General features: G+C 39.9%; 1 protein-coding gene across 1 annotated transcript in view; it reads right to left on the bottom strand.

The window, feature by feature from the left end:
• Nucleotides 1–24,564, bottom strand: part of KIZ (kizuna centrosomal protein) — a 130,683-nt gene extending 106,119 nt beyond the window's left edge. The window contains exons 1-4 of the mRNA XM_059134179.1: nt 24,179–24,564; nt 15,929–15,991; nt 12,159–12,321; nt 2,985–3,077 (exon numbers count right to left, since the gene is read on the bottom strand). Of these exons, the coding sequence (XP_058990162.1) occupies nt 2,985–3,077; nt 12,159–12,321; nt 15,929–15,991; nt 24,179–24,351 (492 nt within the window). The 5' untranslated portion in view covers nt 24,352–24,564. The remainder of the gene's footprint in view (nt 1–2,984; nt 3,078–12,158; nt 12,322–15,928; nt 15,992–24,178) is intronic.
• Nucleotides 24,565–24,809: the final 245 nt, after the last annotated feature.

Here is a 24,809-nt window from a genome sequence, read left to right as displayed (position 1 = left end):
ATGAAACTGAGCTAGAGTTTTACCTTGAGAAGATGGACAACCACTACTTCATGACTTTTCTTAGTAGAATATCCAAGTTACTCCAATGGTTGAAAGGTACACAACCATTTAAAAGACATACCTTTTTATAATTCAGAATTATCACTAATTTGATATATCCTCTCCCCTTCATTAGTGTTTTCCACTTCAGTGGTAGCCCCAATTTCTGCTCTTAACTCTTCCTGTCTGAACAAACCCTAATATCTTCAGTTCTACCAACTCCTTCCTCTAGTTCCTCCTGCATGGCTGGCATCTTTCCGCACCTGCGCACTGGGGATGACACTGCTCTGTCCACAAGTCCTGCCTTAACCTGCCCATAACACACACAGACAGACACACACACGTATGCATATACACAATTCCAGGAGGAAATCTCAATCCTTAACCTGGTACAAATAATAATTAACTGCCAGTCCCTGAAGACGGACAACTCTGGGAAGAGACAAACTCATTTGACTGTCTAAAGAAGAGATATTGTATTTCCACTGGGAAAAAAATGTAACTCATATGATAAAGAATTGTTCTTGAAATAGTATATGAAGGATGACCTAATTCACGATTTTACTGAAATATATTTAGCTCCATAATGTAACTTTTCAAGTTCATTGTCTACCACTTCCCTACAAGAACATTAGATGTTAGCCAGGCCAAACAATTAACCACTGGGCTTTCCTGCTCCTGCTCCTTTCCTCATAACATCTCCAAACCTTAGAATTCCTACCATATTCCCACTGACATCCTTCCCATCCTACACAATAGGCCAATCACCACCTCCTCCATCAAGCCTTGGGCTACTCCTGTCAGTGGAAGCATACCTTTATTTCTTTATGAAGCACATGCCTACCTCATGTCACTGGCCTTTATCACATACTACCCTGTGCCTTAGAAAGGACATCTCCTTGAAGGGAAACACTGTGGAATTCATAAGGGGATCAACCGTGGCTCCTCACACAAATCTCTTGCTCAAAACCTGTTTATTGACTTTAACCAGTGACACTATACTGTGTGCTTCCAGCCCATGCCCGAAGACTGACAACTCTGGGAACAGAGACGAATTCATTTGACTGTGTAAAGAAGAGATGTGTGGATTTCCACTGGGGGGAAAAAAAAGGTAGCTCATATGATAAGGAACTGTTCTGGAATTAGTATAGAAGAAGGATTAACACATCATTTTACTGAAATGTATTTACCTTTTAATTGATGGAACATCAATAGTAAATTGAAAAAGGCAAGATACAAATTTCTCAAGATGTTACCTAATTGATTCTTATGTACAGTCAACAATCAAAGCTTTTAAGGAGATGACACTTTTCAGTATAAAGGGAACTACTTCTCTTCTAATTATTATATGTAACATCTATAAGGGGTTGTCAGCTGCATGTCTCTTGTCCTAATTTTAAATATAACTTAAAAGGAGACTACATAACTATATGTAAGGTAAGGAATCAGTAGTGTAAATAGAAAAAAAAAGTCTCCCATTTTACTTAAGTACCATTGACAATGCTGTACTAAGAATGCGTTTATCAGGAATGGCCTAGAAAGAACAAAGCAGTTTATAGATTAAAAACACATCAATTATTTCATGACCCAATGTCAAACAGAAAAACTGCCTGAATGATTTAGAAGTCTATCACATCATACCACATTTGGCGCACATCTAATGGTACAGAAATCATTTATCATTAAAGGCCTTTTTATATAGGTCAAGGTTGCTGGGATTTGGTGTTTTGTATCTTACGGTTTAAAGAATGCTCTAAATTCTAGGTTTTTTAACTTTTTAATCTTTGGGAGGGAAAACTAAAACTTCCTATAAACTCAGATTAATGCCTGCTAATGCATGGAAAAAAGGAAAACTAAAACCTTCCTCCTACTATAAAAACAAAATAGTGTGGCCTCTGTTTCTTTTCTGATAAGAGTCTTAAATACCAAACAGTTAACTGCATAATAACATTTACTGGCAGCCAGGCAGCCTGCTTAGCAGATATATAAAGCAGGTAAAAGGAGAAAAAGTTAATTTCTTGGCTGAATGATTCCATCGGTAGCTATAGGGCAAACCTGAAAGTCTTTTAGTAAAGTAGCAGTTGGTTCTTCTATCAATCTGTAGCACACATACTCTTCCAAGGAAAGCATTAAATATGAAAATCATATCCCGTTATCATCTGTTTCCAGCTTTCAGCCCAGTAAGCTTTTCTTAATGAATGCTGCAGCCTAAGGAACAAGCACGCTGTTGGCTTCTCTGAATAATGGAGTGATGCTACCATTTTTGCTTATTACAATATCGACTGGCTGAGGGGGTTTCACACATAGTCACAAGTGACTACTCTTGCCAGCATGCTCCAAGTTATTACAAGATGTTTTTAGACATTTCATCTAAAAGAGCTTTACTGCTTTTAGTGAAGAAAACATCTATGGTCTTGAACAGAATCATTTATATGGAGATAGGCTGCAGGATTAGAAGCCTGCATTACGGCAGATACATAGCAGAATTTATTTAAGTATTCCTTGCCAGTCTTTTTGTCTGTTGCTTAGATATGCAATCTCTTCTTTCCACTTCCTCTGTGAAAAGGTTAAAATGTACAAAATTATATATACAAAGAAGGGGAAAAAAAGGCAACATTTTGTTTACCTTTTACTTAAAACATTTCTGGAACTAAGAAAAAAAAAGTGGCTAAAAAGCATTCTTAAGACAAACATAATTTCATCTCCTAACAACTCTAAGGTTTTCTTGGGAATCTGTCTCTTTCAAACCTGCCGTGTCAGCCTTTCAGCACATTTAATTGAATTAGACATTAAGGCAATACGCTATAAGGAAAAGTCTTTAAATAATACTTAACGATTAATCAAAAAGATCTTTGTAATAAGATGATTTCATTTAAAACACTACTGTAAAAGAGGAATACTGCAGAAATCCTCTATCAACAGAGGTTTATTATTTTAATTACTACCTTTCTTCTGTCTTCATCTTTCGGTTCTCCTCTTGTTCCCAGGCTCTCTTTTGACAACAGCTGCACCTTCTTCACTTGAGCCTCATACTCATTCTAAACATAAACAAAGTTTTGGTTTTGTAGTGGCTCTTATGGCAACCAGCATCCACCTATAGTTTTCTGTCTTTAGAGCATAAAAAGAATATTGAAGTAGAAAGTAAAAGCTGATGTCGCCAAGAAATTCAACTTATCTTAGAAAAAAGATGATTTCACAATTAAAATGTCAAAAGTTGAGTTCTATAAAATGTTGTATGTTCTTAAATAAGATTTGACGGATTCTCACTGTCTTTCATCAATGTAGGGAATAAAACCTTGGCACATTAAGTTCTCAGGAAAAATCCAGTTACTTTATTATGAAAGCATTAGACAGTGTTTACTCTGAAAACTTTTGTCCTATAGGGAAAGAAATCAATCCTACTGACTTCTTATCTGTATGATATCTACATTAGCATCATGGTCCTAATAGTCACAGCAACAGAGTATATTATTTGCTAGATCATCAACTGGAAATGAATTCTATTTTCTATGAATAAAAATATACAGTAGACATCAATGATCAGCACCATTGGAATGAAGTTTGCTCTGGCACTAATAACTACATAAAGATGTCTCTTCATTATCACATTATAATTGATGAAAGTGATTCCATCATAAAATGACTTTTTCTTAAAAGCAAGGCATAAAAGGTGCTTTGATTCAGCATGTTAGTAATTAAGGTCTTAAGAAATTCACTGATGGTGGTCCATCACAGATAAGTATCAGAACATTTTCTAAATTAGGCCGTGATGTACTGCAATTAGAAATACAACTATGAGAGAAAAAGAAAATATACCTGTGAGATAATCAAATTAGAAAACTGTTTCCTTAGTTCTCAGTGTGAACATGAAATTGGTCTCAGCTTTGTTTTGACATAGAAAGAAACAGTGATGAAAAGTGATTTGTTTCTTTCAAAATATCTTAAAGGGCATTATACGCTGGTCCATTTCTAATAACAGTTAAGCAGGGAATTTTTTTTCTTTCTCAGAATGATATTAACTTGATAGATGACAGTAATAATCTGAAGAGATTCCTAATTAAATAAAAGTTTTATAAGACCAGTACATATGATAAAACAAGAAAGTATAAAGAAATAAGGCAATTAAGATAATACAATTTATGTCTCTCTGTTCTATATCTACTCCTTTGGACTCAGAGATATTTATTTTTTAACCCTAAGAGCTTTCAACAGGCATACTTTACAGAATCTAAGGGAAAGTATCTTTAAAAAGGGATGGTGGTGGATTATGAAATAAACAAAATAAACATCAAGCTTTATTAACTAATTAGAGATTAAACAAAAATTCTTCATTCCTGTGGCTACACATATTTTCTTAGGTTCTTTGAGATCAGTTATAATCATGCAACAGGCATTGTACGTGATTTCCTTGTTATGGGATCATTTCAGAGCCATAACTTCCAAAGGCAGAGTACTTTCTCATGGAAACATGTGAGTTTTATTTAATTCATTTGGCTGCAGCAAAAACTAGTAACTCCATTCGGGCTTTATAAAGAACAACAAGGCAAATCTCATCACTAGTCCAATTGACACTGTTCTCAGTGCATCCAAAAAAATTACAGAATTATAGGTACTTTTCTAACTTAGTGAGGCAAATAAAAAATGAACACTGTATTTGAGATCAAAAGTTGCTATGATAAATAGATAACTGATACAAACTATAACTCTACATCCCCTAGACTTGCACCTACAAATGCTCCCTTTCTTTGCCTTTTATTTATATAGGACATTTTGTTACTATCCATCAAATCTACCTTCTGAACACTGGAGAGCAAGGCTTTTCAAGCCCCACCTCCTAATCTATCTCCATGTTTAAAAAAGGGCTGTACTATGTTTAAAAGTTTTTGGTTTGGAAATCTGTATAGATGAATCTTTCCAAAGCTTCCACAGCTAACAATGTCTGATGAGACAACATAGCATGTGTCCTGGTTTTCCAACAAACAGTCTTTCATGTTTTAGTCCCTATTTCTTCTCTGATCAGGTCCCATTATATTTCCAAAATACATCAAGGCTTCTATTGCATCTTTTCTGTGTGGTGCTGCATGAGGTTCCTGTTTCCTCCTTTGTGTGGCCTAGATTCTTCACTGTCAGATTTGCTGCTTTGGGGGCCAAAGTTCTCATGTCCCAGTAGCATCTGCCAGTCCACAGCCTCTCTAAGGAGAGTCCCCCCTTGCCCCAATTCCCCTATGGAAATCTGTTTTAATAAAACCAAGAGCACGCAGCAGGGAGCTTGCTTCCTCCTCTCTCTCTCTGCCTGCCTCTCTGCCTACTTGTGATCTCCCTCTGTCAAATAAATAAATAAAATCTTTAAAAAAATAAATAAATAAAATAAAACCAAGAGCACGAATCAACGCATCAGGTAACTTGTTCTGTCTGTTACCATCTTGTTTCACAGCACTGGGCTGGATGCTGCCCACCTCCACTTAAGAGGACTTTTTTATTCACTTCCTTACTGTGTGCAATACATTTCATCTCAGCTCAACTGATGAAATCTGTTGATGATGGTCTGGAGTGGTGGGAAGAGGAGAGGGAGGTCCTGGCGGGTATTTCAGGTCTCTAGGCTACGTATCCATGCTCATGACAGGTCTCATTTTCCATCTTTCCTTCTTTTCTTCTGTATCCCCAATTACTTCAGTTTACCCTCATCATATTAGCACTTCCCTGAAAGTGCCACCACTACCTTTTATTTAAACAGGCTTCCTTTTTTCAGTGGTCTTTGGGATTATGTCAATATTCTTGGTTATAGAACTGAGCAGACATTTAAAATCTACTGGCCCAGGCTCCTCATGTTAGAGTTGAAAAAAAAAAATGGGTACAGAGAGTTACACAAACTTGTCTGATTTGACCCTCAGGACTATGATTCACAATCTTTTGTTTTCTCTTCTGGTTTTTTGTTTTGTTTTGTTTCGGTTTTGGTTGTTTTTGGTTGTTGTCCGCCCCCACCCCTGCCCACCCCAGTATTTGGGCTTCCTCTTAAATGCTGAGTTCTTACAAAACGGTACGGAGGAACACTTCCTCATATGCAACCAATGCGTATTAACAAGTAAGACACTCTGGTTAATAAAAGACAGGATAAACTACAGACTGTTTTCCAGGAGCCTGAAGGCCATGCCCTGTCGACAGTGGTTGTTACAATGCTCAGCAGGGATTGAATGAGAGTGCAAAGATTTGCTCTCTTCAAACTTTATCCCCAGTATGCACATGTCACCTAAGAACTGATTTTTTAACAAGAATCACATCTTTAAATGGTGATATTATATCTTTAGAGTGTGTCTACTATTAAACAGAAATGTTCCTGGGAAGGTATAACACAGGACAGAACCAATACCATATTAGCTCTCTCTTAGTTGTTCGTGGTCCATAAGAGAGAAAGATGAAAAATACAGAAGAATCAATTTTCAGTCAAGGTGGGGGAGTCTCCATGCTCACTGAGTGCTTCAAGTCTAGGGAGGTGCTCCTCAACACTGAGTGCTTATTATGTGCCACATTCTAGGTCAGATACTGACAGCACTGAAATAAAAATAAGATGAGGAGCCCACAGTGAGGTGGAAAAACATGTAAACAATCCCACAAAGGAAATGCTTACAGAGATAATTATTGCACAGACATAAGACAGGACAGAGGGAAAGAGGCTTTCTACTTGAAGAAGATAGAAGATAATGAATACAGTGCTTTCAAGGAAACACAGTGCTCAGTATGTTTAAAATTCAGTGGTTATGTGTGAGTGAGTACATGTGTGTGAGAGAAAGCACACATGTGTCGGAGATAAAGATGGAGAGGAATGGTGGGAAGACATGGGGGTGAGGGATTGCATGGGGGGTATGGAGGGACAGGAGTGGGCAGAGCTGCGTGTGGGGAGGGGAGGGAGCAGAGATAGGAGGCAGAGATGGGGATAGAGGAAGGTGGTGGAGGGGGGTGCATGAGGAAGAGAAAGTGTGCACATGTCTGTGTATTTGTGTGAGGGACAGCAAGAAGAAACAGGCGTGTGCACATGCATGCATGTCATAAGATTGAGCTGCAGGATGGTATGCAGGCAGAGAGCAGAATCTGGGCTTTGTTGTAAAAGGCTGAGCAAGCACTCAAGGCTTTCAGACAGATGAGAGATGTAACCAGATGATGACTCTCCTAATCTGAGGACTCCCCCTTGAATGCCCCAACATGCCAGCCTCATGCCTGGCACTCGAATAGGGCAGGCTGAAACAGAGCTGGCCATGCTCCACACATGCCCGTGGGACACTTTTCAGTGTGCCTAAGTCCCAACATCTCTGTTTCTGTGCCCAAGGAGCTCACAGTTAATTTTCCCTCACTGCTTCTCTTCCCCATCAGTCCTTAATCAGTGATACTCAGGAGCCATGTGTGCATATTCCAAATGCTCTGAACCACTCACCAGGGTTTCCCTGCGGGGTTAAGTTCCAGATACCAACTATAGTAGTTGGCTTAGTGATACACCCTGTTCCAGCCTGTCCTTCCCTGTCTCATCTGCCTACCTGCCTACTGATCCTCCCTACTGATCCTCCCTCCCCAAATAAACCACTTACATTTGAATACTTATCTCAAGGTCCACTTCAGGAGAATCCAAACTGAGATAAGGGCAAAGGGCACCCAAGGAAAACTGCTCTAAGAACCAACTGGGGCTCTTCTATAAAAGCACTAATGCAGGAAGCGGAGGCTCAAGGACAGGCAGAAAGAAGGAGAGGACATGATCCTCACACTACTACTAATATTTATATGCTTGAACAGAGTTTAGTCAGCCTCTTTATCTGACAAGTAGCAAAACAGCCACAACACTGTATTTTCAAATCTACATGACAGATCAAGAATCTTTAAAAGCCCTGAAAATGATCACAGGCCCCAAATAAAAGAATATAATTCACAAAATCAGTTGAAAGGGTATTTCTTTTAGCCTTTATCCCATCTTAAAAGATTTTAACATTATATAATAAAGTGGACAGAGTCCTACAAAGAGGGAGAAAGGCACTTAATACAATTAGGGCCAAATGACCACTTCTTACACACTGCTTCATTTAGTTTTACTTTTTGGAACTCTACCAATTATTAATTCATTTGCATTAACTTTATCCTATTCAAGGGAAAATAACACTGGCATTTTGGAATGCTTGGGCAATACCCTCCATCAAAACACCTCTCTCCTAAGACTTACACGTGGTGAGCCAGCAGAGGAAGTAAAGATCTGATACCTTAGTGGGAAGAGTCTAAGAGGAGACAAGTCGTTCTGGCCTTCCTAAGACTACCACTGGACACCAGGACAAAAGGAAGAGGCAGAAAGGAAGGGGGAAGACAGCAAGGACAAACATTTCCTTCTCTGAAACTCTGCTTACTACTATACAGTTTGCTGAGGTTAAATGGTGTCATTGGCTGCGTTTCAAGTATCACTACCTGGCTTCATGGGCACAGTTCAAACAGTCAGCTTTGGACTCAGGGTAATTCCCAATGTACAATTCTCCATGGAACGCACATCTTTCCCAATTGTAGCTACATGGTCTGCTCTTCTATGCTGTCAAAGATTGTTTGCAAAAGGCATTTCTTACCCAAGATTCAACTGCTCTTGATATGAAAATATTAACAAAGGATCATTTTCCCTTTCAAATTCCTCCCTCTCACATTTGGCTACATTATGAAATCAACAATGAAGTAAAGCATCAGTGTGAAAATAAAAAGCAAATTTCTATTATTTCATTTTTTCTATTGGGAAGGCAAAAACTCCCCGCTTTGTCCACTACTTTTATTTTCTCTATGGAATCTCTGAACAGCAAAGAGATTTACATAGTTGATACTAACAACTGCTTTTTGATGTTAAGTATTCTATTTGACTAGTAAGAGAAGAAAACCTGTCGTGCTGCTGCAGCTAACACTTGCTATTGCTTGAGCACATCTAACCTCCAGATCTTGGTTTCTAAATACCCTTCCCCACTAAAAGGAACCGCATCTCCTTGGAAAAGAGGCTAATTCTATGCCTGAGGCAGGGACAAATCTGGTAAACCTGGTATACCTTGTGCCCCAAAGCAAAGAAGGCTCAGAATTAATGGGATCAGGTCAAAAGGACACAGAAGCCAATCTGAAGAGACTCCCAGGCAAAATTTGGGAAAACATGAAAAACAAAAGCACTAATGATAGTGACTGATAGTACACTGACAAAATAAAAATTTAAAAGTCCATGTTGATACTTAGAAAGAGAAAAAAGAAGGCAAGAAAGCTTTTTTCTATGGAAGAATTCCAGCTAATAAAGTAAAAGATTGAATTAGAAAGTCACCATTTCACAACCTCCACCATAACTGATTCAGGCCTCGCTGATGGATCCTAAAACCACTTGATAAAAGGCTGTTGAGGAACAAGACATCTCCAAGATGTCAAACTAACAATTCATAGATTATTTGTTCAGTTGCAAAGGGGAAAAAGGTACTATATAATAGAGAGATCTAGAGATTGCTGTCTTAACCAATGCATCAAACTCAACCTCACTTGGGTCAGACCACCCGATATCACAACTCATGAGCCTCCTGATGGGCTGCAATAGGAAGTATTAACCTCAGCTATGACTACTTAAATTTAACTAATTAAAACTAACAAAGTTAAAAAACTTAGTCCTCAATGTCACAAGCCACATTTTAAGTGTTCAGTAACCATGTGTGGCTAGTGGCTACTGTATTAGACAGCAACAGTACAGATAGAGAACATTTCTATCACTACAGAAAGTTCTTTTTTTTTTTTCTGAAGATTTTTTATTTATTTATTTGACACAGAGAGATCACAAGCAGGCAGAGAGGCAGGCAGAGAGAGAGGAGGAAGCAGAGCCTGATGCAGGGCTCGATCCCAGGACCCTGAGATCATGACCTGAGCCGTTAAAGCCGAGGCTTTAACCCACTGAGCCACCCAGGTGCCCCACTACAGAAAGTTCTACTGGGCAGTGCTGGTCTAATCCAAATTCTCAGTTAAATGATACCTCAAAGGAAAAACTAGTCATATTCAAATCATTCTACAGGCAATTAGACTGTCTTCTTTAAAAAGCCAGTGTCACGGGAAAAAAAAGAGCAGTAGCAGACTTAGACTTACAGACCAAAAAAGATAGAATAACCAAATGTAATGTGCAAACCCTACTTGGCTCCTGGTCTGGAAAAATAAAGAGAATTTTGGAGGGAACTGGAGAAATTTAAATATCAGGTAGATATTAAATGCTATTATTAATTTTCTTAGGTGTGATAAAGGTAGTATGATTATATAGGAGACTTTCCTTGCTCTTAGGAGATCCACACTCAAGTATTTAAGGGAGAAATGTTATGGTGTCCACAGCATACTTTCAATGGCTCAGGAAAATACATATATACACACACACACACATACCCCAAATATGGTGAAATATTTACAACTAAAATTGCATCTGGGTAGACAGCATGTGAGTTTTCCTAGTCCATTCAGGCAGCCATAACAAAACACCACTGACTAGGTGACTTACAAACATCAGAAATGTTTTGCTCACAGTTTTGCTGGAGGCTAGTAAGTTTAAGATTCAAGGCACCAATGCAGTTGCATTCTGGTGAGGGCCCTCTTCCTCATTCAGAGCCACCACCCTCTCAATGCATCCTTACACAGTAGAAGGAGCTAGGGAGCTCTCTGGAGCTCCTTTCAGAAGATGTCCTATGTCATCCATGGGACCTCTACCCTCATGACAGGAACACCTCTCAAAGGCCCCAGCTATAAGTACCATCACATTTGGATGTTAGGATTTCAAGATACAAATTTCAGGAGGACACAAACATTCAGAACACTGCGTGAATGTTCGTTATAATAATACTTTTCATTTTCCTGCATACTTGAAATAAAGGTTCAGTAGGGGAAACTCCTAGAGGGAAAAAAAGAAAGGGAAGTACTGGTATTCAATTGGGTTAACTTGAGCAACAGCCCCCGGCCAGCACAAATGGTGAGAAAAAAGGCCTAGCCCTCCACACTTGGCATAATTTGTGGAGCCAAAGTTTGCTCAGTACCTTAGGGGAATGGGGCCCCAGAATGAGAGAAGGCCACAGACAAGAGTCGTTCTGGTTCACACATAAGGAGCATAAAGGCAAACTCCACAGAGCCAATTCTACCCTCAGGCTCTTCCCAACACACTGCCTGACCAGACCCCAGAAAAAGAAGCCTTTAAAGGAGGTAATCTTCCAAAAGAATGAAATCTTACCATCTCTAATGACATAGGTGGAGCTAGAATGTATTACGAAGCAAAGTAAGTCAGATAGAGAAAGAAAAATGCCTTATGATTTCACTCACATGTGGAATTTAACAAAAAAAAAAAACAGATGAGCATATGGGGATGGGGTGGAAGAGAGAGGGAAACAAATCATAAGAGACTCTTTTTTTTTTTATAGATACAACTTTTATTTTTAATTCATTCCCACTATTCCCATAAGAGACTCCTACCAACAGAGAACAAACTGAGGGTTGATGGAAGGAGGTGGGTAGGGGAAAGTCTAGATGGGTGTTGGGTACTAAGGAGGGTACCTCCTGTGAAGAGCATTGGATGTTGTATATAAGTGATGAATCACTGAATTCTACTCCTGAAATCAATATTGCACTGCACATTCACTAACTAGAAGTTAAATAAAATTTATTTAAAAGTTGATAAAGGAAAAAAGAAAAAAGAAAAAAGCATAAAAAAAATTAAAAGGAGGTAGTCTCTAGAGGAATCGCTAATGTTACTCAAATTCAATCATGAGGCCAACAAATACCATGTGCCAGGTCTGTGCCAGGTCTGTGCCAGGTCTGTGCCAGGTAGTGGCTAGTGCCTGTGCCTGCACAAGGTAATTATTAGTGTAGTGTAACAAAGTACAGATAGTCCATTAATTCCTCAACTAAAACAGAAATCTGAGAAAATGCAATTTTAAGTTCCCCAATCAAAATCTGGCCACATAGTAATCCGCAGAGAAAATGTGCAGTTAATCTTATGGATGAACATCTGAATATTAGTGACCATCACTGATCTGACATTTTCTGCTATTACTTCCTTCTAATTTTAGCAAAAGAGAGAGAGAGACAGAGAGAAAGAAATATAGCACAAAACAAGATGTTACCTTCAGTTCTTGAAGCTTCTCTGTATTTGTGGTGAAGTGCCCAACATGAGCTTGGACATGCTCAAACTGCTTTAAATATTCTCGGTTTCGAGTATGAGCCTTCTTTTCTGATTCACATATTTCCTTCAGATATTTCTTTAGTTTAACATACTTCAGCTTAACTCTAGAAAAATAAAGGCAAATTTTTAAACAATGCAGTTAGACTTTGGCAAATCAAAGAAGGAGAATTTTCTTTAACAAAATTGTTAATGAGACAATGTATTTGGAGATATTTTACCCAAACACTGAAAGCTAAGGGCAGAATGTACATCCATTTTTAGAGAGAAGAAATTAATGCAACATCACTGAGTATCACATCCAGGAATAACTCTCCTGAGAAATGTATACAAGACTACATTATAACATTCACACAATAAAGATTTATATGGATTTCTTTCTCAAAATTAAATGTGATTTCAAGAGCGGCGTCTATGTGGCCACGGTCGGATGAAAAGCCCATTAGCATTCTCCTTATGACAGACCATTTCAAAACTACCTGCTTAGATGGAAATAGAATCAAACTATTAAACCACAATCCATAAACATTAATCCAAAATGTAAAATACCCCAAAGGCTCTCATTTAGATAATATTAAAAATTTTAATTAGCAACTGTCACAATAAATTATATTTTAAGAATATTTTATGATAATATATGGGCTGCAATCTAACTCAAATTGTGAAAAAACCTTTAGAGACTCTCATCAAAGTGTAAAACAAAGGGCACACTACTCTTCCCAGAGAACCAATATTGCTCATTCTAGCTCTTTCTTTTTCACAAGTTTTACATGATAAGAGTACCTGGTATGAAGCATTTCTATTGTTAGTTCAATACAATAATTCAACATTCTTTTTTTATTTTAATCCCAGTATAGTTAACTTATAGTGTTTTATTAGTTTCACAGGCAGGCACTTGGTGAAGCTGCTGATGGTGGCCAGTGTCCAGCTGGAGTGGGTACAACAGTAACCATGCCTTCTTCACCCAAAGTCTAGTTTCATTCCTGCCCCCGCATTACCCTTCAATGCTGACCACAGAAGTCACCTGACTAGCCATGTAATCATTCATGTATTCAGTGCTGTGACTAGGAAAGCCACTCAGCCAGTCAACAGGGAAAACAAGAAATTAGAGAGTCCAATACAGTGTTATGAATGCTAAGAGGGAAACTACCAGGCACTCTTACAGACTGGACAACCCAACCTAGCTGAAGGGGTCAGGAAGGCCTTCCCAGTGGAAATCAATTTTTAGCTTAGACATGATAAAGGATGAATGAGTTAACCCAAATTGGGGAAAGCCAGGGTGAGAAGATGAGGGGAAACACTCAAAGCAGGGGAATCAGCATGTTGGAAAGCGCAAAGGCAATAATTAAGAACAACAACAGTGGGGCGCCTGGGTGGCTCAGTGGGTTAAAACCTCTGCCTTCAGCTCAGGTCATGATCCCAGGGTTCTGGGATCAAGCCCCACATTAAGCCCCACATCGGGCTCTCTGCTCAGCAGGGAGCTTGCTTCCTCCCTTCTCTCTCTCTGCCTCCTTCTCTGCCTACTTGTGATCTCTCTCTGTCAAATAAATAAATAAAATCTTTAAAAAAAAAAAAAAAAAGAACAACAGTAAAATTGGCCCAAAGTAACAAATAATAAATTACTGTCTCTTACACTGGGTCAGACACTGCTTTAAAGCTCTGTTAAGTTCTCATAACTATTATGACAGATAACTATTATGTGACAGATGAAGAAATGGATGTACAAGGTGTTGAAGGACCCGTCCTAATGTCACATAACTACAAGCTGGTAGGCCTTAGATTGAATGGAAGCACCAAGCAACAAAGCCCACTTGCTTACTTGATACTATAAAACTCTTGTCCTGCTTCAGACACTGAAGATTCTGTGTAACAAGTTAGTGGAGGCTGGTAAGAGAGGGTGATGATGAAGATTACCCAGGGGTAGATAACAGAGGGTCTGGTAAGCTGTCGTGCTAGATACTCTGCAGGCCCTCCTCACATCCTCTAGGCCCAGCTCTTCCTCTGCTAGTCATGGCTGCAGTCACCTGGTAGCACCTGTCTCGGCTGCATCTGGTATCTTGCTTTCCCAGAGCTGCTCCCCTGAGTTTGCAACATGGATGCAAGAAGGCATTAACACTCCTTGGGGGAGCCCTGCCCAATGCAGGGTTACTAGTAGGTAAACAGCTCCCCTTCCTTCCCTTGAGGAACAGAGAAGCAGGCTATAAGCCTCCTCTAAAGGTCTGGAAGGATGGAGCCCCAGATGCCCACAGCAGTGACTGGCTCCTATTTCATTCTTCTCAGCTCTGCTCACCAGTTTTATATGACCACTTCCTAAAATAAACTATCATCTACACACAAACCCCTGTCTCAGGCTCTGCCTTCTGGACAGGGAGGAGGGACGAAATTTAAACAGCCATGTTAGACAGTTTGGATTTTTATTCTGTCAGGCAGTCCAAAAAAGTACATTTTTAGCAAATCATTCCCTCTGTCTTCCAGGAAATGAGAGGCTAAGTAAGAGAGGGGAACCAACTTGACAAACTGATAGCTTGATAAAGATCTCCAGAAAGCCAGGAATAGGCTGCAGGAAAAGTCTCCATCTCTTTGGCCACCCCTTTAGCTGCAGGGCTACAAAATGGCAGCTGCCACAGATGTTCTCAGACTTGGGCCCACTTCTGAGGCCATCGCATCCACAACCATTGCTATTTCTTGCACCATCTCACTGGCTTTTTATCTCTTTTAAAAATAATGGGTACAGGGGCGCCTGGGTGGCTCAGTGGGTTAAAGCCTCTGCCTTCGGCTTGGGTCATGATCCCAGGATCCTGGGATCGAGCCCCATGTCGGGCTCTCTGCTCCACAGGGAGCCTACTTCCTCCCCTATCTCTCTCTGCCTGCCTCTCTGCCTACTTATGATTTCTCTCTCTCTGTCAAATAAATGAAATCTTTAAAAAAAAAAAAAATAACGGGGACATATCTCTGTCCACCGTGACTGGTATCCTTGGAAGTCCACTGAATCCCAAAACCATATGAAGAAACAAATGGACCTGATGGGCGGTTTGGTTTTAAGGTTTTCTCTCACTTCTGAATGATGTGTTTTCATTTCTCACTTGTATTATCATGTGACTAAATCACAAAATCAATGCTATCATAGCCAGAAATTTTTCATATGAATATAATTGGAGGTAATACCACACACTTGGCTTAAGGATGAAGTTCAGTTTCTGTAAAACAGAATTAAAAATATTAAAAGTTGGCTCCTCATATTAGAATAAACCAGTATTTTATCCATTGCTCATAATAATTTTCACAGGCATTATCAAATATCCATGAATAAATGAAACATCATGCTTTCAACAGTTGGTTGAAAAGCCAGCTACAGTCATTATGCCTTAATCAATATGCAGGCTCAATGTATTTAAATTGTGATTTAAAAAAAAAGACTATATAATGCATCTTATTCTTCAGCTATGCAAGCTAAATAGATTCCTGAAATACCACAAGTACCAAATGGTGAAAGTAAAACAATTTTTATCTTACACAAATTTTAACAAAATTTATTCCTACATTTGATAGTGGTTATATTAAATTTCAGTGTTTACTGGAAATGATTACACATTAGACATAAGAGAACAGTAAAAGTACTGCAATTATGGTATCTGTAACGTACATTAGGGTTACATTTTTATTGATTAACACCCGCCAACTGGCTTAAAGACTATTATCACTGTTACATCTTACCTGTATGCATCAGATTGATTATATTCATAAAGCTTCTTTTCCAGGTCCAGTCTCTTTTTTTCACTATAATATACAAAGAAAAGATTTTATGAATAAGTTACGCTGATAAGTAATAGACAGTTGGATTTAGAACATGATCTCTTTTGAAATTACACCTTTGTGAGAATGCTTCTCTGGTCTTTCTAAAAAGCAGAAAATGCCAGCTGTTTGAAACTCAAGACACAAAAATATTTGGCAGTTGCCATGGAAATCTAAAAAGCAGAATGATACCAGTATGAAGCAAAAAGAACAAGATTTTCAAAGTAAATGGGAGAAAGGCACTAAGAAAAGACTAGAAAGCAGATTCATTCATTCAACAAGTATTTCTTGAGTGCCGTGATGAATCAGATACCGTTCTAGGCCTAAAGACTAACATGGTGAACAAGCCAGACAAAGACCTCTGCTGTCAGGCAGCTGACTTTCTAGAGGGAAGAACAAACAATAAACAAGATAAATATGTAAAATATACTATGGCCAGATTTTTCTGTGATAGTGGCATTTGAGAGATGGGGATTCCACCAGGTCAAGACAACATACTTTGCAAATCTACATTGGACTGCAAACTGGTGGCTTGTTCTGCTCCTAGCCAGACAAGCCTGGAAGAGCCAAGTCTCTGAAAAGTGCACCTAGCTCCATTCACAGTTAATGAAGACCAAGTCCCCTAACAGTACTACTTCAAATTTGGAAGAGTTTCTTTATATAACTTTGTGACATCACCATGATTTGTCACTGACTGCTACTACCTGGAGCTAGTCCCAATAAAGACTTAGCTTGTGTTGTTCAGACGAGTGCTGCTAGTGAGTTAGAGGACAAATCTTACCCTGCACATCTGTACACCCAAGCCTGTTAAGAGGTAAGGGAAACTGAGCAGCAGGGGAGTTAACAACAGTCAAAACCAAGGGGCTAGGTGGTAAAACAGCTGAATGGGACTAGCCATCCCAGTTCCAGAAAGAGCCCTTGGGGGGGTTTAGCCATGGGGTGGGGGTAACCACAGGAGGTTGTGCTCCACCACCAAAGTACCAGCTTCATCTGAAGCCAAATTGCTAATCTAAATTAACATTAACTAAAGTTCAAAAGAAAAACTATAGAAGTCTGCAAGAAAAATGCCAGGGGCAAAAAAAAAAAAAAAGACTGTGAATCAAAGACAAGGAGTCCAACAGAAGGTGACCTCAGGTGGCCTGTTGAGGGAAAGGGGCTGAGCCCATGTCGCATTTGGGAGCTCTTAATTATTAGTTTGTGTTTTCTTCAAATATATTTTCCCTTTAAAAAAAATCTCAAAAGTTACTCTATTAGCTACATTAGAAGTTAAGTAAATTTCTTTGCTTAGCATAATCTAGAACGGAAACAACCATCTAACCAAATTCTTTTAAGGGGAAAACGGGGTCCAAAATCCAAACACCAAATCTTAGCTTGAGGAACATAATCTATTCTTTAGTTAGGCTGTGCCTATGTTTAAAAAAGGAAAAAAGAACCCAAGGAAAAGAAATCATAGAGACACCATTTTTTAAGTGGTAACACCACACACATATTTACGTTGTCATTAGTAAGAGTAAACTTATTTTTATGTAAAGTGTAAAAAAATGGTCCAGTTTCATTCTTCTGTAAGTGGCTGTCTAATTTTTCCAACACCATTTGTTGAAGAGACTGTCCCATTGGATAATCTTTCCTGCTTAGTTGAAGATTAGTTGACCATAGAGTTGAGGGTCCATTTCTGGGTTCTCTATTCTGTTTCACTGATCTTTTTTTTTTTTTTGCCAGTACCATTCTGCCTTGATGATTACAGTTTTGTAATATAACCTGAAGTCCAGAACTGTGATGCCTCTAGCTTTGGTTTTCTTCTTCAATGTTCCTCTGGCTATTGGGTGTCTTTTCTGGTTTCATACAAATTTTAGGATTATTTGTTCCTGGTCTGTGAAAAAAAAAAGTTGATCATATTTTGATATAACTTTGTGACACTGTACTCAACATGTAGATTGCTCTGAGTAGCATAGATATTTTAACAATACTTGTTCTCCCAATCCATGAGCATGGATGTTTTTCCATTTCTTTGTGTCTTCCTCAGTTTCTTTCATAAGTATTCTATAGTTTTCAGAGTACACATCCTTTACCTATTTGGTTTGGCTTATTCCTATGTGTCTTATGGTTCTTGGTACAATTGCAAATGGGATCAATTCCTTAATTTCTCTTTCTTCTGTCTCAGAATTAGTGTATGGAAATGCAAATGGTTTCTGTGCATTGATTCTATATCTTGCCACCTTGCTGAATTCCTGTATGAGGTTCTTATACCATAAACAAAAATAAACTCAAAATGGATCAAAGCCCTAAATGTGAGACAGGAATCCATCAAAATCCTAGGGGAGAACACAGTCAGCAACCTGACCTTGGCTGCAGCAACTGCTTGCTACACATATCTCCAAAGGCAAGGGAAACAAAAGCAAAAATGAACGACTGGGACTTTATCAAGATAAAAAGCTTTGGCACAGCAAAGGAAAAAGTCGACAAAACCAAAAACAACCTACAGAATGGGAGAAGATATTTGCAAATGTCTTGTCAGATAAAGGGCCAGAATCCAAGATCCATAAAGAACTTATCAAACTCAACACCCCCAAAACAAAAAATGCAGTCAAGAAATGGGCAGAGGACATGAGCAGACATTTCTCCAAAGAAGACATACAAATGGCCAAAAGACACATGAAAAAATGTTCAACATCACTTGGCATCAGAGAAATACAAATCAAAACCACAATGAAATACCACACACTGGTCAGAACAGCTAAAATTAACAACTCAGGGATCAGGAAATGTTGGCAAGGATGCAGAGAAAGGGGAACCCTCTTACACTATTGGTGAGAATGCAAGCTGGTACAGCTACTCTGGAAAACAGTATGGAGGTTCCTCAAAAATTTAAAAATAGAGCTACCATACAACCCAGCAATTGCACTACTAGGTATTTACCCAAAGGACACAAACAGTGATCCAAAAAGCACCCGTATCCCAGTGTTTATAGCATCCATGTCCACATAACCAAAGTATGGAAAGGGTCCAGATGTCCACTGACTGATGAATGTATAAAGAAGAAGTGATACACACATATGCGTGCGCGTGTGCGAAATGGAATATTACTGAGCCATCAAAAAGAATGAAATCTTGACATTTGCAATAATGTGGCTTGAACTAGAGGGTATTATGCTAAGCGAAATAAGTCAGTCAGAGAAAGACAAATATCGTGTGATTTCACTCAGACATGGAATTTAAGAAACAAAACAGAGGACCATAGGGGAAGGGAGGGAATAATAAAATAAGACAAAATCAGAAAGGGAGACAAACCATAAGAGACTCTTAACTATAGAAAACAAACAGGGTTGCTGGAAGGGCGGGGTTGGGGGGGGATGGGGTAACTGGGTGATGGACACTAAGAAGGGCACGTGATGTAATGAGCACTGGGTATTATAAGCAACTGATGAATCACTGAACTCTACCTCTGAAACTAATAATACACTGTATGTTAATTTACTGAATTTAAATAAAGGAAAATTTAAAAATAAGAGTGAATTTAGAAGAGAAGTGAAATATGGCAACTGCTTCCATGTTAGAAATTTTTATTAGCCACTTTTGCTGCTTCTAAGATTTTATGATTAATAGGATAGTTAGTTCATGAAGAATGAATGGACAGTGAGCTGTCATTAAATGACAAAGACAGAAAGACTCTTAAGTGTGTCAATACTTTGTGCCTCAATGTCATGCTTCACTTCTGTGCTTTTCTTGCCAAGAAAGTGTTATCAGAGTCTGGTCATGAGTAACCATTAGATAGATCCAGCTAGAGGATCACCCACTGGAATGAAAGTTGTACTCTAGAAACTGTCAGGAATGACTATGGAATAGCTCCAGACTGGGGGAGACTGAAGAGACATGGCAAATGGGTACAAAGATGGGAACCTGAACCAGTAAAGAAAAAAGACAGTCTTAGGACACTGAGCAAAATGAGCATGTGGTAAAATTTTATTGGAGTCTGTGGACTGGTATCAATCAGTGTTGACTTTCTAATTGGGAGAGCTATAAGGTATATCCATGTCAGGGAGCATCACTGTTTTTGGAAATAGACACTTGAGTTTTTAGGAGTAATGGGGTATGATATCTGTAGTTCTCAAATGGTTCAGGAAAGTCTAATGATTTTAGACAGGCAGATAGATAAAAACAGAAAAAATATAAAGAAGTGTTAAGAGCTGGGGAATCTGGGAGCACCTAGGAGGCTCAGTTCGTTAAGCATCTGCCTTTGGCTCAGGTCATGATCCCAGGGTCCTGGGATGGAGACCTGCATCCAGCTCCCTGCTCAGCAGGGAGTCAGCTTCTCCCTCTCCTCTCTGCACATATGCTCTCTCTCTCTCTCTTTCTCAAATAAATAAATAAATCTTAAAAAATAAAAAAGAGTTGGGGAATCTGGGTGAGGAGAATATAAGTCTTTGTCCTATACATGCAACTTTTCTGTAAGCTTTAATTTAATTCAAAATAATTTTGAAAATCCACCTATGACCTCTGGACAAAAGGTCTTTTGGGGAATCCATCACCTCCTGTGCAGCAAGTTCTTTTTAAAGATTTTATTTATTTGACAGAGAGAGACACACCAAGAGAGGGAACATAAGCAGGGGGAGTGGGAGAGGGAAAAACAGGCTTCCCGCTGAGCAGAGAGCCCCATGCAGGGCTTGAACCCAGGACCCTGAGATCATGACCTGATCTTCCACTGGCCTTCCTGGCCTTCCACTACCGACATGATGTTCATCTCATTAACTCTTCAACACAGGACCTTTTCACAACCTCTTCATTCCCACTGCAGAGCTTCTGAATGCTGTCCTTCCTTTCTATCGTAAATGTAAGACTTAAAACAAGATATTTACCCTAATGAAAACTCAGAGAAAGATTTATGGGGAGGAATATCTTGCAACCCCTCATACTAAACCTCTATTTCAGAATCTCTGAAACACGCAGCCCTGGGATGTATACCCATAGCCCATGGTTTCTGTCACCTGCACCCCTCACCTGGACCAATTAAAGGTTTACACAGATAGGTGGTCCTTAAGAGCATAGCCAAATGGTTTGCTTTTCTCCTTTTCCACTTGTTATTCTGTTTTTGTCTCAATACCAACTTCAGCTTTACTCAACTAATATCTCAGAATCAATTTCTGGACTATTATGATATCTCACTCTGAATCAATACTGGCATTGAAAGAACTGGGGCTGGTTAATGGGCCTTTTAAAGGGATGTTTTTATGTAATTGTAAGAGTCAATTCCACTCACATGTTTCTACCATGCTTGTGTCTTTACACACACTGAAACAAGTCACTCCAGCAGGCTCTTTAAGATGCTGATTGATTTCACCAGAGTACAGAGAAAACACGACACGCAAAGAGGAAAAAATTAAGAATGTATAAGTACATCTATGTGTGACTATAGCTGAGACAATCTGGGCTAGAAAAACACCACTTACAAGGGAAAGACCCCATTATTAGACCACCTACATTAGACCAGCAATGAGCCAGCTCTAACAAGGCCAGGAAAAAGCAGATTGCTTTTATTTCCCACCCCTGGAAATTTCTGGACTGATAAAGCAGCTGTGATGACCCAGAGATGCGGCCTTTAAAATGACTCTGAAGTTTTAGAGTCCTTACAGTCACTGTAATTGGTTAAAAAAAAAAACTAAACTAAACTAAACAAAAAAGCAGGTACATTCAAACACTCAAATAGGATACAAACAATGATATTCATTACTTGCTCTGCAAAACTACAGCTTTCAACTTTTCATTTGAAGCTCATTACTCTACTAGAGAAAAAACAAATCTGTGGCCTTACTGTACATATAATTCAGTGCTCCTCATTTCTGGTGAAGAACCAAGGTTCAGGACGCTGAATAACCTGCTCAAGGTCATACAACTGTTGTAGAGCAGAACCTAAGTTTCTCTGCATCCAAAGTTATCTGCCTCTGTACTTACTGTGCATTAGTTATGGACTTTTAAAATGAAAATTAAGGAGTGCCTGGGTGGCTCAGTTGGTTAAGCATCCTACTCTTGATTTTGGTTCAGGTCATGATCTCAGGGTACTGAGACTAAGCCCTGTGTCGGGCTCTGCACTCAACGGGGAGCCTGGTTGGGATTCTCTCTCTCCCTATGCCCCTCCCTGCTTCCTCTCTTAAAAAAAAAAAAAAAATTTAATGAAATGAAAGATGAATACACACAGCAACAGATTTATACCAACTTAAAAATTTTTTTAAAACTCCAAATGCAGAACCATGAATAGGCTATAAAATTTGACTTGAATTCTTCATATAATTTCAACAGACTCATCTTACTTAAGTTAAAACATTAAGTGTTAAACATAAAGTGAGTGCTAATCATTACACAGTTACTATACCATAAGTACTATAAGCACCCAGGTGTTCCTAGCATACGGAGCAAAAATGATAACTCATAATGAGCTTAGTTCAAAAAGAATGCCATTTGAACCCATTTTAAAATTAGAACATGGGCTAAGACATACAAATACCTAACGGCCTGGTGGTAACTAACCTACTCTTCTAACAGAACAGAGTCAAAAGTACTTTAGGTGTGCTGATATACAGAGCAGTATCTTGTCTTTTAATTATAAGGTATGTACAGACACTTAATACTGACTTTGAAATACCATACTGCTCCCTTTCCCTGGTTGACTAGAAAATTGTAATGACTTAGTGACAATGTGTGGCAACAGTTTTGTATATAAGACATTCGTTAACTCCTGGATCCTGGATGGGTTGGCTTTGGGATTTCTGCCATTCACTCAACAAACATTTGTCAAGCCCCGCCTCTCCTAAAGTACTCTTAGCTAAAGATCCAGCTAAATATGGTTCCTGTCCTCCTGGAATTCTCCCTCTAAGCAGGAAGCAAGTCACTTAAGCCATCTACCTACAGTGCTATAAAAATAGAGATCACAGGGGCACCTGGGTGGCTCAGTGGGTTAAAGCCTCTGCTTTCAGCTCAGGTCATGATTTCAGGGTCCTGGGATTGAGCCCCACATTGGGCTCTCTGCTCAGTGGGGAGCCTGCTTCCACCCACCACCACCTCTCTGCCTGCCTCTCTGCCTACTTGTGATCTCTGTCTATCAAATAAATAAATTTTTTAAAAAATAGAGATTATATAAGTTAGGAAGTGGGTTAATCAATAGTTGCCATAGGGAAGGCACTGCAGGAAGTGATTTTTTTTAAAAGTTGGAGGTAAGGAGGTCCCTGGAGTGGGTAAGTGGCAGTGTGTCAGTAAGAAAATAGGGTACAGAAAAAGATTAAGGGGTAAAATATAGTGAGGACAATTAAGGAGGCATGTTGTGGATGCTCTATAAATATTTGACAAGAATTAAATCTAGGATAAGATGACTATAATTCCTTTTCATAACCACTTACTTCTGTCTTTACCTGACATGTAATTATTGTCATTTTAGAATTGTCACACACAAAGCTCTCCTCTTCACTGAAATGATTTTGTAACTTCATTAAACGCTTTATCAAGAGATCCAAATATCTGTTTCCTTTCTTGTCAACTAATGAGATTTCCAACTCCAATTAATTTAGCAGCTAAATAATAGTTCCAATAACTTATCTTTTATGTGGTTATTTATAGTAAATTGCTTTATAATTTTCTCTCTGTGCTCTTAGATCTAGCTGTTTTCAGTGGCTCTCATCTTTCATGTCTCAAAGTATCATGAACTCTCTGGAAGCTGGACTTCTGTAAATTTCATCTCTTTAAATAGGGCATATATTCACACACACACACACACACACACACACACACTCCCGCCTGCGTTCCGGGACCTGTCACCATTGATGCAGTGCAGCTGTCAGGGTGGGATGACAATTTGAAGAGAGAACGGGAAGGAGGCGTGGAGAAGGGAGTAAAGAAATTCGCAGGGCTTGATTGAGAGTGACAGACAGGAGAACTCGCACTCTCACTTCTGGACAAACTCAGGATGAAGCCGCATCTTCCGGCGGGAGACCTCCAGTAAGGACAGTGGGGCACGGTGTTTAGTAAACTTTGTCCTCTAGGCCCCACTGGAACTTGGGTGGCGTCGCGGGTGGATCCAGGCCCACGGAAACACCGCGGGGGGAGTGGAAAGGAACCGGAGTTAGGGCACCGGCTGACCTTCGGCCTGGCCCACTCCCCGCCCCCGCCCCCGCCCCGAGTAGGCCGTACCTGTCCCGCAGCCGATCCTGGAGGCGGCCCAGCCTCTCGTAGTATTCGGGGCTCGCCAAAGGCGCTGCCGATGTGGAGGACGGAAGCATGCCGCCGCCGCGCGCGTTCTCCACCGCCAAGGGACAGCCACCCCGGAGGTGGCGACGGGTTGTCTGAGGCGACAGCCCCACCATGCACCGCGGGTAAACAGGGCGCCTGCCGCGGTGCAGGGGGCGGGACCGAGGCCCTGTAGGGGCGGGGGCAGCGTGGGTGGGCGGGGCAGACGCCGCGGAGGGGCGGGGAGGAGGCGGGACGTCTTGTGAGGCTGCGCTGGCCGCCTCCAAGAAGGCTGGCGGGTTCTCTGCCGGTGCTGCTGAAGGGGAATCTGGGGGGCGTGTGGGCGCGGTTCCCAGGCTTCTCCGCCCCTAGTCTGGCGTTTCCCTTTCCCCTCACCCTTCAGAATTCTCACTGGAGAGAGCCTGGCCTTCCTCGAGGCAAGGAGCCCCACCGAAGGCCAATCAGGAGCCGGTCCTGCTTATGCTCCCCACCTTGGTAGAGGCTGGAGGAGTTGAGGGAGCACCGCTGGGCGGGAGCAATTCATCTGATCATTTTTGCCTTTGGCATCAAACTACTTTCATTTTCCAAGGTGCAT

This window comes from Mustela lutreola, chromosome 9 (assembly GCF_030435805.1).
Source record: "Mustela lutreola isolate mMusLut2 chromosome 9, mMusLut2.pri, whole genome shotgun sequence".
Lineage (NCBI taxonomy): Eukaryota > Metazoa > Chordata > Mammalia > Carnivora > Mustelidae > Mustela > Mustela lutreola.
This window is presented reverse-complemented; position numbering and strand designations above follow the sequence as displayed.